The sequence below is a fragment of the Jatropha curcas genome, chromosome 11 (genome assembly GCF_041381405.1).
Source record: "Jatropha curcas cultivar XTBG-Jc1 chromosome 11, XTBG_Jcur_1.0, whole genome shotgun sequence".
NCBI classification, from domain to species: domain Eukaryota; kingdom Viridiplantae; phylum Streptophyta; class Magnoliopsida; order Malpighiales; family Euphorbiaceae; genus Jatropha; species Jatropha curcas.
In genome coordinates this window covers 8,704,172-8,718,476 of record NC_143161.1, presented here as the reverse complement: position 1 = coordinate 8,718,476, position 14,305 = coordinate 8,704,172, and the positions used below count along the sequence as shown (strand labels likewise).

Below are 14,305 nucleotides of genomic sequence, written 5' to 3'. Positions count from 1 at the left end.
AATTTTCTGCGGCTTGTTATGGTTTCTTTTGGCTTTCCTAACTTATGGGTTTCTTTGATTATGAGTTCTTACCTAGTCTTCTTTGGCAGTGCTTTGGAATGAGAGTCCTTCTGGTTATTTTGTGTCTTCTTGGGGTCTGCTTCAGGGTGAACCTTTATCCCCGTATCTGTTTGTCCTTTGTATAAAGGGGCTATCTCTACTATTCAGCATCAGGTGGTTCGAAAAAAGTGGGTCCTGACCCGTGCTTCGAGGAGTGGTCCTCCTGTAGTCATTTGCTATTTGCCGACAACTTAATTATTTTCGCCGACAACTTAATTATTTTCGGGAAAGCTTCTGTATGGCAAGCTAAAATAGTTCATGATGTTTTGACGGACTTTTGCGGAGGTAGTGGGCAGAAGGCTAATCTGGCCAAATCTCACATTTTCTTCTCCAGGACAGTCTCTTGTTTATGCAACATAGGCTCCAACAGTTACTGGATGTGGCGGTTACCTCAAATTTAGACAAGTATCTGGGGGTTCCTTTACTTCACGAGCGGTCTTCTGTGATGCTGTAGAGGACCTTATTCAGAAGGTGGAGGTTTGTTTGGCAAATTGGAGGTCTCGTTTGCTTAGTCCTGCCGGTAAGGAAGTTCTTATTAAATCTTCTGTTTCTTCTTTATCTGTTTATACTATACAAACTGTGTGGTTACCTTTTTCTATTTGTGGGACTATTAATAAGTTATCTCGTAATTTTTATTGAGTGTCTACGGTGGAGCGTAGTAAGATGCATTTGGTTGGGTGAAATTGGCTTATTAAGCCTAAGAAGTTTGGGGGTTTGGGTTTCCGGAGCGCCCGATTGTTTAATGTTGCTATGTTGGGTAAGTTGGGTTGGAAGGTTTTTATGCATGACTCAGCTCTTTAGGTCCAGGTTTTAACTCATAAATATTGTCATGGTCACTCTTTTCCTCCGGTCTTGCGGGGTTGTGATTCTTGTATTTGGAAGGGAATTGTTCGTAGTTTCCAGCATCTTCAGTCTCATGTTTCTTGGCGGGTAGGGGATGGTCGACAAATCAGTTTATGGTATGATTTTTGGTTGCCTGTGGGTCCTTTAGTGGATTTGGTAGGGTCTATTTCTGGGGGTAAGGAGCATCTTCAGGTGGGCGCTCTTATTCATAATGGTCTTAGGATCTTTATGTGTTACGTACCTGTATTTCTAATGATATTAAGTGCTTAATTTATGCGGTTCCTCTTCCTTTGATTGTTTCTATTCAGGATTTCATTTTGTGGAATTTTTCTTCTAATGGTGAGTTTCCTGTTAAAGCAGCCTATTTATCTTTATTATTGGAGGAGGTGCATGTTGGTATTGATTTTGTTTCTTTCTCATAGATTTGGTATGTTGATGGTTTGCCTAAATTGAGACATTTCCTTTTGCTGATTCTGTATAGCCGTTTCTCGATTAATTCTTTTCGGTTTCAGAGAGGTATGACTCTTTCTAGTCTATGTAGTTTATGTTCTATAGAGGAGTCTTTGTTGCATCTTTTTTATGATTGTGTTTTGATGCGGGCATCATGGCAGCAGTGGAGTTTGCCTCCTAATTTTTTTGGGGTGGATGATGTGGTGTTGTGGTTGCGTTTAAATTTATCCTTGCACATGCTTGGTCCCTTTGGTATCTCCTGGCATCATTGGTTTTTAGCTGCTATTTGGTGGGTTTGGAAAGTGAGGAACTTATATGCTTTTTACAATGAACTTCTTGTTGTTTATTCTTTAAATCGTTGTGTTTTTAAAGTAGCTTTAGATATTGTGAATTCTTGTACTCCTGCTGTTGCTTCGGCTAGAGTTAATAGACAGTTTTGTGTGGCATGGATTAAGCCTCAGGAGGGTTGGGTGAAGTTAAATTGTGATGGTAGTATCTTACTAATGCGGGGTTGACTAGTGGTGGTGGTGTGTTCTGTGATTGCTGGGGGAGGTGGCTTGGAGGCTATTCTCTTAATATTGGTCACTCTATTATTTTAGTTGGTGAGTTGTCCTCTATTCGGACATGACTTATTCTTGCTTGGGACTGTGTTTTTCATAAGATTCTTGTTGAGTTTGATTGTTTGGAGGCTGTTAGACTGGTGAGCTCAGGATTATCTATTGCTCATCATTTGATTGTTTTTATTTTGGATATTCAGAGCTTGATGACTCGTGTTTGAGAGTGTTCTATCCATCATGTGTTTAGTGTCTATATTAAAAATAATTTTGATTATGTCAATTCTATTATTGCTATTTTGAGAATAAATTTAAAGTTATTTTTCAAAAAATAGTACTTATTTTTTTAATTGTTCAAAATTATAACAAAAAGTTACAATTTTTTTTATAAAAAACTTAAATTTGTAAAATCATAAGTATTAGGGACACATTTGCCAAAGGCAGCTATATATATATATATAAAGAGAGAGAGAGAGAGAAAACAGCTCTGGAAGATGGTGATGAAGTGTTGACCGATGACCTGACACGCAGTAGGTTCTGTGCATTCTCGGCGAATTCAAAATTTAAAAAATTTAATAAAGTAGTCATTACTACGGCAATGAGCGCGCTCGCCTACACTCACGGCGTTACGATAATAAAATAATATATACAGTAGCTTTTTGTGGGTCCTGCCAATTACTCCCCCTCTGCCTCTGCGCGCCTTCAAGTTCGTGTAAAGGACTGCATAACAATCCAATACGACTCCGTTTACCTGTAACCACCATGAAACCTCCTTATCGAAAGGTGTCCCCACATCCTCAACGGCCAATCCAAAATCGCAGACGAGTAACGGATTCTACAATTATGGTAATTTGAACACGAAATCAAGGGCAATCAAGTAATAACAGTGCCAGCTTTCAGTTCCTCGCTTAGGTACGGTACCAGAAACCTTCCTACAAGTGGAGAGGGAAATACTAAACCTTCTTTCTCTTCTCCAGTGTTTGAGCTCTCAATTTTCTTTGATTCCGATGGCAGAATCACGGGTCAGTAAAATTCCTTAACCGTCGCCTCCACCACCATTGTGGTCTATCCACCGCTGCTTATGGTTGATTCTAAATTTTTGCACTGATATTTTTGTAAAATGTGGATTTTGTGTATAGGAAATGGTGGCATTGAAGAAGGCGTACGCGGATATAATACTAAACACAGCGAAAGAGGCAGCGAATCGAATAATGGCGTCGGAGAAGAAAGCCATTCAGTATCAACACGATCTCTTTTCAACTAAAGACGAAGCGCTTCGTTTGCTTGTTCGGTTAAAGCAAATGATTGATGCTAAGGTACTGTTCTAAGAAATAGAAAATTCAAAACTATAAGAACCATGTGTTTGATTTTGAATTTAAACTTTTGTTTGTTGTCTTGTTTTGCTTTGTTTTTTTTATTATCACAAATTTTTGAACTGCATTTGATTCTGGAACAATCTGCCAATGGATTTTTCTTTTTGGAATTACATTATGCTTTTTCTTTTTTCACATCATGTTTTTTTCTCTGTAGCTGATAGCCCAAAACATGAGGATATATTTAAAGCAGCTGTACAGATTTCATCATTTGATTGTTTCTGGAGTATTTGATGTTTGATTCCAATTGGAATGCATTACTTTAGTATTGTCAGATGTTTTTCTGATTGTTTATTTATAAACCAATCATTGACAAATATGGGACCGATTTGAGAATGCTGCTGCTGAATTAGCATATGACTTCCATGACGTCTTATGTGGTTGTTTTCTGCTTCTTGATAATATTGTGTAACAAAAAGCTCTGACTGTTAACCAACGAATGCTTAAAATTAGAAAGGCGGTAAATTAGTTGAAGTTTTCTTTTGAATAAGGATGCAACGAGTTCTTGAAACTGCCAGATACTATTTTCAGTACTGAGACCTATTGGTTCACTTGTGGTGGTCATGAGTGTGCCAATGATGATATTCAAGTTCTTAGTGCAACTGAGGCTGCCCAGCAGTCTTACCTCTAAACTTTTACTAACTTGCTTTTCCTTTGCAAATGGAACCAATCAGTGCCATTGGTTATGTTCGCTACACTTTCTTTTTGGCATGTAATAAATGATAACAGTTGGCACTTGAAAAGCTCCCTTCCAATGATTCCTATTGCTTATGCAAAAGTTTATGAATTTGGTTTTGCTCCATTTTCTTTCCATAGTCAAATATCTCAAAATTGTGAGCCTAACCTTTCAGATTTAAAGCTAAAGGTTTAATTATTATGTCAATACAATTCTTGCAATCCAAGTTTTATTTTAGCCACAGTCATCTGCATCTATAGTCTGCCAATATCTCAACTAATTCATAACAGCTATAAAGCATGAAGTGTTGTACTTTGGCATTGAAGTACCTAACTTGTGGAGATTTAAAAAGCTTGTCCTAGTCCACTAGGCTTCCCATATTGATATTAGGGGCTCTGGGGAGAGTCAGGTGTATACAGCCTTCCTCTTAAATTGCAAGAAGGCTGTGTCTGTGGTCTAAACCTATAACCTCCAGGTCCCAAAGAAGAAATTTACTGTTGCACCAGCACTGATGCTCTGTGAAACATAAATGTGAACCCATGACCTGGAGATGCCAAGGATTCTGTCTGTATGCTAGGTAAATTTAGCATCTGGGATTTATTGGGTAAAGAAGAATAGCAGGCTTTTAAGCTAAATTTTAGGTAGGATAAAAGTAAATGGACCAGAAGTTGTTATTGTAGTTGGAAAACTTTGACGTGACTATTTGTATAAGTAGCTCTAGGGATGTCATTAGTTGCACATCATGCTCCCTTAGCGTACAGAAAGCAGACTTTTTGTAGAAAAGTTATTTCGCTGAAGGACCAGAGCTTTATTTCTGTAGAAAAGTTGAGCACTGGAATTGCAAAGAAGCTTAAGTGTTATTTAAAAGAGAGATATGGCATTTTGTTAGCATTAAGGAAATCTATTTTTTCAAGTGATAGCTGGACTTGCCAATCCCCCAAACTTAAATTTTAGTAAAAACTGGGATCCTTTTACTTGACTTCTACATACTGAAAAATACTCTCAGATACTTTTGTTTCTTGTTATGGATTTGTTTGAGATGATTGTCAACTTTCTGTCCTTGTTTTAAAATTTGATGGAATAGGACATCCTATGTGTCTCAATTCTGGAAAATTGGTCCAATATTACTGAGGCCACTGCTTTTCTTTTACATGCCAGGCTACTAGAGTAATTGATCTTTGGTTCAGGAGGATATAACCAAAGTGAGTTTTAGCTTTACCAAGCAACACTAAAAAAAAATTGTCGGACTATAAAACTTAGGTTAATGACACTAACCCAGCTTGCAAATCCTCCTATTTTAGGTCAAGCAACAAGCTAGTGGGTGTAATTGGCAAATGTTTAATTCATTTTATTTTATTTTTGTCATTAAGGGGTGAGGGCCTTCATCCAGCAATAAGTCCTTTGCCATTTAACATTAGTTCTTTGCCAAAAATCTATTCTCGCAGGTCTTTGAATTGTATCCATTTGCTTGGGTTTTAATGTCTCTATAGACTTCACAGCCTGTCCAGTTCGATTGAAATTTCACTGGAGTTCAGGAAAATTAGAAATAATGCAACCTAGAAGTTAAATGCATTGTTACATTTTATATTCTGCATTTGGTGTTGTAAGGAATTAATACCATCATGTAAACAGATAACTGAAGGAGAGATGGCATCCTCAAGCCAGCAAGCCAAAATTGATGAGCTTGAAGCACAGCTACAGGAAGCAGAGGGTGTCATAATAGACCTAAGAGATGAATTGCACTGGGTACGTGATAAGTTGGAAAGGCTGAGGAACGGCCAACTCCAGCCTTTGAATGGAAATATCACAGGGGATAATGAATTCTCTTACCAAAATGCAACATATGAACCTTACATTCTCCCTCCTAATCCAGAACTTCCAACAGTGATAACTTCTGACATGAAGAACACATTAGTTGATCAGAGAGTTTCCAATGAAAATTACTGTAGTGCAGAACAAACTGAGCAATTGAGTGTTTTCCAGTTTGAGAGACATTCTGTTCATAATGCTGAATTGGCCTCAGTAATTACAATAAATGAGGAACATGAGCTGTTGAGAAATGGATGTACTCAGAGAATTCCTACATTGGAAGGGAACCTACAGGCTGGGAAATTGTCTCCTCCTGGAGAAGTTGATGAGAATTCCTTTATAAAGAGTGACTTGCTCATCAGACGAAGAAATAAAGGTTATGGAAAATGTAATGTTCCTTCACCCAAGATCATAAGCTTAGAACCAGCGAAGAACTGTTCTGGGGAAGAGGTAAGAAAACGTGCTAAAGTTCGCACTTCGAAACGAAGAAGGACGAGGTTTAGTAGGCCCAAAGCTAAGCGTAGACTGTGCCCTAGTCAGATTAAGAAAAATTATCAACCACCAGCCATTCTTTCTCATTGCAAAAGATACTTAGCGAATGGGAATGCTAATAAGCCTGATGAACTGTCATGCACCCTACCTTCTATTAACAATGAGAAAATGGATATGAAGAAGCATTCTAGTGAAATGGAAGAAAAATTTGATCGTCGAAACAAATGTTTTATGGATGAGAATGAAGAGAAAAGGCATAGGAACGTGCAAAGTAGGGATGCTATGCCTAACGCATTTGCCTCCTATCCTGATGAACATGAAACTTGTTCATTCTCACTCTATAGTAATGGCAAATCTGGTGAAGTTCAGCCAAAGATCGTTGAAAATGAAGTAAAGTTGAAGTCATTTCCCCGTTTAGATCCAGGTTTAACTCTAATTAAAGGCGGTGTGGATCCTACTTCTAGATCTAGAAATGTCACATTGAGTGTTAAGGCATCAAATAGATGTGGTTTTGTCCAGAATACTGCAAACAAGGACATGGAGTCAGTGGATGAGGTGCTAAAACAGGATCATGAGGCTGCCACAAAATCAACATTTCCATGTTATGAAACTAACCCTGAGTCAGTCAACATACCACTGATGTATTCTGATTTGAAAGATGCCAAAGCATTCACCGAACAGGGGCCTCATGTTGACCACAATGGGCTTCTTAAATACACCTTTCAAAGGAAACGCAAGAAGGAAGCCTTGAGCAGTCCTGATCAAAGAATTTGTGAAAAGAGCACCGTAAAAAGGAGAACCATGGAGAGGCAAAATGATTCACCAGAGCCACTGAAATCTGGTGTGACTAATGAATCATCTAGGGACAGTCGGCGGTTGGCTCAGGTTGCTCGTCAGGTTGGTTTCTTTTTATCTTTTCCATTACTCTCTTAAATGTTAGTAACTTGGATATTTCTTTTGATGTGCTGTGACTTCTCTTTTCAAATAATGAATTGGTTTCTATACTTGATAGTTTAGAGGACTATGCAAGGAAATTCCGCATGCATTGAATGATTTCTGCCCAAATGAATCTACTTGATAAATGTTTTTGCCCAAACAATTTCAGTTTGAAAATTGGTTCAACTAGGGAGTTAACAATTTCAAATTGGTTCAACCAGCCAGATGGATGCTTTTGTTGTATCAACATATCAAATTGAGTGGACAAAATCTTGAAAAATTGAAATCTAAAAATTGAAGTTTAAGATTAACCTACTTTTCCTGAGGAATAATCAGTATTCATATTGAGAGTATTTGCCGAGCTTGGATGCCTTTTACTTATTTGCTTATTTGTTTTTTTTTTTTAAATTTCCTTTCACAGTTCATCCAGTAAACTGGTTTCTCGTTCAATATTATTTTTCATTCTTTTTTTCCTTTTAGTTGATGAAGAATTATGCTTTTTAACAATTAGGATCAGCTCAATAGGCCAACTGTTGAGCATTAAGGGTTCTTGCACAGACTAGATCCTTTCCCTCAGAACATAAATGTCAGAAAAAAAAGGAAGAATTACTTCCTTTGTTATTGAATATCAAATAAGGTTTGAATACTCATTACTTCTTTTATGATCTCATAGTTGTTTGTTAGTTAGCAAAACAAATGAATAATGTTCTAAAATTTTCAGCACATTATAGATTAGTCGGAAGATATGGAAAAATTTCAACATTACCGTTCTAGATTCACCCTTGCCCCATCTGCCAAAAAAATTTTAAAAAAATAATGCCTAGCTTTGACAACGTCTGCGCCTTGTGTGTGTCTGTGTATTATTCCTTATATTTGCCTGTTTATATTTACTAGAAGATTAACCTCATATTTCCTTTTCCTTTTCATCTTATGCAGCTTATTTCTTTGTCTGGGAAAAGATGGTGGTAATAAAGGTACTCATTCTAAGTCCAACAGAAGAACATTGGATGTGATACCCAAATTAAAATTCACTCACCTTTTATTTATGATACTTGCAGAATTTTTTTCAAAAAACTAGATAAAACCGGCTGCCTGATAGTAAGAGAAATAGACACTACTCATTGGTTACGATTATTAAATTTTAAATTTCAATTTTCCCCACATATGTTCGTCTTACCCCTTTTCTCATCCCTATCAATTTTATCTTTAGTACATAGTATCTTCAATAGTTGCCAGATTGGCCTGGCAAGCTTATATCTGTATCATCAGTAATCAACCCTGTGATAACAATATCTTATATATAATATTAAATGTAATATAATGGTTTAGCATCATTCTGTTATGTGTAATTATCTTTTGCTTGCTCCTCTATAAAGCAGATGGGTGAAAAGATATCAGTGATTTCATAGCTCATACATGTGCTTTTCAGGATTCATGAAAATAATGCTGTAGATTTTGTAAAAATTATAGTGCATTGCGTCTTGTTGATTCGAAGAATACTGAACACTGGAATTTTTGGTATTTATACACTCTGCTTGCATTCATTCCCTTGTCTGACCTGAAATTGTTACAAGCTTGCTGGTTGTTCCTGTAGTGAACCATTCATTTTCACTTAACTTGGAATCTCTGAAATGAGAATTTCAAATTCTAGTTATGGACTGTCTCTGTGAGTGTAGATATTAAAGCTCCTTTTAGACAAAAAAAAAAAAAAAAAAAAAGATTCTAGCTTCTTTCATAAGCCGACAGATTCCTATTGAAAAACTCTAGAAAGCTTAGAAAAGAAACCAGAGAATGATTCCTTGTTGGTTGACGTTGGTGGTGAATAATGATAGGTGTGGGGTTTAGTAATTTTGGTGATTAGCATCAAACAGGCGTGTGCTTTTTATTGACACATTCCATTTCACTGCTCTAATATTTCCCAGCAACAATTTACCCAGCTCCTGTTAAAATGTGCTTTTCTGTATAAAGAGATGAGCGTATGAGTAGGAGCCTCCCAACCTGTCTATATGCAAATTTGATCATAATCATTTCACCATCACATCTGTTTCCATTCAGCCTATGATTAATTTGTGGTGTCCCCAAGAATATCTTAATACATGCTTTAAAGTCTATCTATAATATTTATTTTTGTTCTTTTTATGCAAGTATAAAAGATGAACTACAGACTTGTACAGGGGATCTCTTTTGCATTCTATCAACTAGTAAGAATTTTGTGTGGTGAATCCCAAGGTTCACCAACTGTTCTGAGATTTTGTCTTATTATAATAAATAATAATAATAATAATAATCACATACATTTATTTAAGTGGCAGGAATAGAAGAAACAAGTTTAGCATATGATACTTCCTCTGATTATTTCATTTATTTTTTAAAGTTTTTGTATGGTAATTAAAACAACAATTAAATCACTTAAATTATAATAAAACACTCCTTAATTTAATTAAATTACTCTTTCTCTTATTAAATTTGACTAAATAATTATCGTATGTATTAAATGAACATGAATTAGTGTTTCTTTAATCAAATGACATGTTTTCTATTCAGTAGCTAAATCTAATTGCTCAATGGATTACACTTTGCATTAAAGATTGCTAAACTTGTTGCAAACGATTGCCATATTTTTGTTTTTCTTTGCAAATCAGGTATAAAATAATGTAATATTAAGTGGGATTAGCAAAAAAAAAAAAAAAAAAGCTGATAATCATTAGTCACCAAATGAAATTATACATGTACAATAACGCTTGACAAAGTTATTGGCTGCACATAAAGTGGGGAAAGTTTATTTTGGCTGCACAATATAAAAAATTTTGGCAGTTCAAATGAAAATACCTTTTCAGTCTTTTAGTTTATTTTTTGTTTTTCAGCCTTGTATTCTTTTTTTTTTTTTTTTTTTTTTTTGACATAGCCAGAGAGTGAAGTAGGAGAAATCCAATATACAAAAGGACATTGCCCCAACCCAACAGAGAGCACATTGTCAATTCCAAAGCAATGGCATGCTTTTGTTGATGCCATTCATTGATGTGCACGCCAAGCCAAAACGCATAGAACCCAACAAACACAACTAAATCCCTGTGTTGGAGCAATCATAAGGTTTAAAAACTGCTCTGACTGCGCATAAAAAAGCATGTTTGCTTGTCTCCTCCAGCACCTGCACTCTCATTTGTCACTAGTCATGTCTTCTTATCATCACAGCTACCACTCATACACATGCCATAAAAGAAACATTTTCTTCAAGTGAAAGAGGGATTCTTATGTTCCCCATTCTTCACGTATATAAATATCACCCCTAGCTATATTGTTAAGTCCATTCTCAAATTGTCACACAAAAAAAAAAAATCAAGAAAAGAACTACTCGCAATGGATCATATCAAAGAATGTGAGAGAGCAACAAACGGAAGAGAGTATGAAGTTGATGATCATTATATGCACAAAGTTTTGTTTGTAGCAGCAGGCACAGCTCTAGCAATGGCATGTTTAAAATATGTTTTTTTGATATTTTTCATCGAGCAATGGCGCTCGAGGGTCTTTTTAATCCTTAATCTTGTTCTTTTAGCTATTTTTTTCACTTCTATCCGTTCAAACTCGAGCGAAACTCGAGAAAATGAAGATAATATAGATATGAAGATTCAAGAAAAGAAGAAAATCAAACAATGTAGTAAAATCAAACAATGTAGTGAAGTGCATAAGCAATGCTGTGAGTTTGATAAGTGGGCAAGTGATGTACATGAGCCAGAGCCAAAGCAAGAGCAAGAGCACATTAAGGTTGATAGTGAGGCACAGAAGTTGTCCAAAGAGGAGTTAAATGAAAGAGTTGAAGCTTTCATTGCAATGTTTAGGCAACATTTGGTTTCTGATGCAAGAAAAGGTAGAAATCAATTCATTTCAACGCCTAAAAAAAGTGAAATGTTCAATTTACACAAGAGATCTAACTTGACCCTTTCAAGTAAAAGAGTAAAGTGAAATGTAGCTATTTAGTGTTACAATATGTGAAATTCTGGGGATGAAAGTATAATTTTTGTAATTTTCAGGGTTAGTTTGCAATCTTTTCTTATAACCTTTTGTTTGAGACCATTGTCTCATGGTCCCATGGAGTCCTAAAGCTATTGTCAAAACTCACTTCAGATTTACTTAATTGACAATTTTATTAACATATTAATTTTGTTATTCTTGTGCCATTATTACTCCCCCAATTATGCTATATTCAAGAGCGGTAGCTATTCTATCCTGTCTAATGTCTTCATCCCTATCCTGTCTAATGTCTTCATCCAATCCGATTCACATACTCTTATGAGTTGATTGAATTCAGGTAAAATAAGAAAATATGTAAAATGGAAAGTAAAAATGCATTGAGATTTTCAAAATCTTTTCTTTAATTTGAGTGAAAATGTTAATGAAAATATAAAATAAATTTATTTTACGCCGTTTGAGAGGAAAGTGAATGTCGTAATTTTATACATTTATTTTACTTTCTCCCTCTTCCCGAACATACATAGCATTAGGACTCGTACTCTTTTACATTTAAAGGCTTTTGAGCTAATTAAGGAACTGGACGTAGATAGGTAAAGGTAGAATCTTAAAGTTATAAGTGTGGACGTTGCACATCTTAACAGATCTTTCAGAAAGCAAATAATAGTTTCACGACAAAATAGTATGAAAGCCAATCCAGAACCACCTTCAATATTTCAGCCAAGGCCCCAAAAATGAAGTAGGAAATGGATTCTACAAGTGACAGCGCATTATAAAATTGAGTAGGGAAAATTGTCATAAATTGCATAATTGTACCATGAAGTACAAGTGGGTAGAAAATTAAGAAAGCCATTTATTTTCTAAGGGTAAAATTAAAATGTAGGACATGAGGATGAGGCCCCATGTAGGTACAGGATTTGGTGCATATAATAATGGATTGAAGATGATAGATATCTGCAAAGGGCCACAACCCATCTATTTCTCGTTGGAATGTCGCAGCCTATGAAAGCCATTTTACTTTTTTTTTTTTTTTTTTATGCTATCCAGGCCACTTAATTGCATCTTTTAGTCTATTGCAGCAAGAATAAGAAATGGACCCTAAAATTTTGTCAATTACTTTTTTAAGGGCGGAATACATAAATTCAATTTATGAAATTATACATATTAAATATTTTATTTAATCCATTAAATACATCAATTTATAAAATTGAATTCGATGAACACTTGTCGAAAACTTAAAAAACGTAAAATTATTGTTTGAAATGTTGTATTACCACGTATCAAATCAATATTTTGTATATAAAAGAAAAAAAAATTTAAAATTTATTATTTATAGTGTAAAGATATGAGAACTTATTATAAAAAATGAAGACGGAGTGGCAATTAATTATCATAATGTTATTCTACATATTTTTGGGTCACATGGAATTAGGGTCGGTGACCTTTGATGGGGAGGGAGTATAGTTCTCTAACAAGGACAAATTCTGCTATCCTTTTCCAAGATGTGTCAGCCATATATCCAATTTTTAAATTAATTTTGATTTTATTTCATACCCCAATTATTATAGATTTATTTTCTTAAAATTTAAACACTCAAAATTTCCAAGAAACTAAAATCAATTTCTCCAAATATATATATATATATATATTTGAATCTATTTCTGAATATGTTTTAGTTATTAATAATATCCAAAACTAACTAACTTCCAAACAAGTTGGGCCTAGTTAAACTGGACCAAGTTTGAGGCACATGCCATGAGCTTCCAATTTTGGCCCAAATAGGTAAGATAATTAAACTCCTAGCAGTGTCTCACTCAATGCAACTTGACGAAATTGGCAGTGCCTTTGGAACCCTTTGCCCTTCCAAACTTGAGTGAAATACTATCCAAAAGACAATTAACAAGTCACATAAATATATCTCTCTTCTTTAATAAGGGCTTTCCATAAGCACTTTGCAAATAACATTTGATGAGTTCAATTGTAATGTAATTTTATTTTCTTGGCAACAACAAGCTATAATAAAAAAATTATTGTTGATTTGAGGAAATTTTGAGGTGCTATGGGTAAAGAGACGATTATTTAAAATAAATAATTACGTATATATAAAAGAATGAGATAATATTAATTGTTTATTGATCAGTTACGCAAAAAATAAAAATATAGAAGCGGAATGTGTCAAATGAGCAATTTTGTTTATCTCTTTGTGATTTGAAGTATAGAACATAAGCACGGCCATAACCAGTCAAACCAGTAAAATTTAATTCTAACTTCATTTTGGTTTGGAAAACTAAATTTGAGTTTGATTCATTTATAAATAAATTTGATTAAATTTATCATATAATCTTTATTTAACTTGCGGGCTACATAGCCGGAGTAGTCTTCTCTTAGACTCACTAAATTGGTGAAAATATTTGTGATTAAGAGAATTTGAATTCAAAATTTCACGCTTCTCACATATGTGAGAATATCAATAAAATCATACCCGATTCACCAACTTGAAATATTTTTGAATTTAGAAAAGAAAAAAAAAATGAAGGTGAATGTCAAAGTGGAACGAATAACAAATAAAAAATTAAAGGAAAAAAAAGGAATAAAACATAAATGTTATGAAGAGGTGAGAAAAGCCTATATAAAATGATGATTCAAATGGGAAAAATCCATATCAGTAGCTGAAGGAACCATTAATGCTATGGGCCATGAGACTAATCTACTTCTTGGAGTGATTGAGACTACTGAATACGATTGAGGATAAGTAGTAATTTAGAAGTTTCAACATAGTAAAACATAGAGACACTCTACCCACCACAATAATTGGTTTTCAGTCTATAACAGACAATCTATATAACAATATATATATATCTTTTCTTTTTTTTTTTTTCTATTTTATAAATAGGGCAATTCTATTTTTCTCGATATAAGGGTTTTACTAAAATTATACTTTTTTGAAGGTTATTTTGTTAAGTTCGAATACTGTCAATAAGATTTTGGTAAAAATTAGGTTCGATTCGATTACAACATTAAACTTCATATAGACTGGGCATGCTGTTGTTTAGTTAAACTACTTTGTTTCCTAAATACTTGAGCTTATACACGTGTAATTATTTTCG

At 34.6% G+C, this 14,305-nt stretch overlaps 2 protein-coding genes across 3 annotated transcripts; both read left to right on the top strand.

The window, feature by feature from the left end:
• Positions 1-2,705: 2,705 nt before the first annotated feature.
• Positions 2,706-8,566, top strand: LOC149492502 (uncharacterized). 2 transcript variants are annotated; one of them, XM_089716700.1, is made up of 5 exons: positions 2,706-2,968; positions 3,086-3,262; positions 5,628-7,193; positions 8,169-8,206; positions 8,291-8,566. In XM_089716700.1, the coding sequence occupies exons 1-4, from the start codon at positions 2,954-2,956 to the stop codon at positions 8,199-8,201; spliced, it is 1,791 nt and encodes a 596-aa protein (XP_089572826.1). In that variant the 5' UTR covers positions 2,706-2,953; the 3' UTR covers positions 8,202-8,206; positions 8,291-8,566. The 2 variants fall into 2 exon arrangements, with proteins under 2 accessions (XP_089572826.1, XP_089572825.1); XM_089716699.1 differs by having other exon boundaries at positions 2,711-2,968; positions 8,169-8,566.
• Positions 8,567-10,282: 1,716 nt separating this feature from the next.
• Positions 10,283-11,384, top strand: LOC105642317 (Putative membrane lipoprotein). The gene has a single exon (XM_012227124.4). The coding sequence runs from the start codon at positions 10,590-10,592 to the stop codon at positions 11,190-11,192; it is 603 nt and encodes a 200-aa protein (XP_012082514.1). The 5' UTR covers positions 10,283-10,589; the 3' UTR covers positions 11,193-11,384.
• The last annotated feature ends 2,921 nt before the right edge of the window (positions 11,385-14,305 follow it).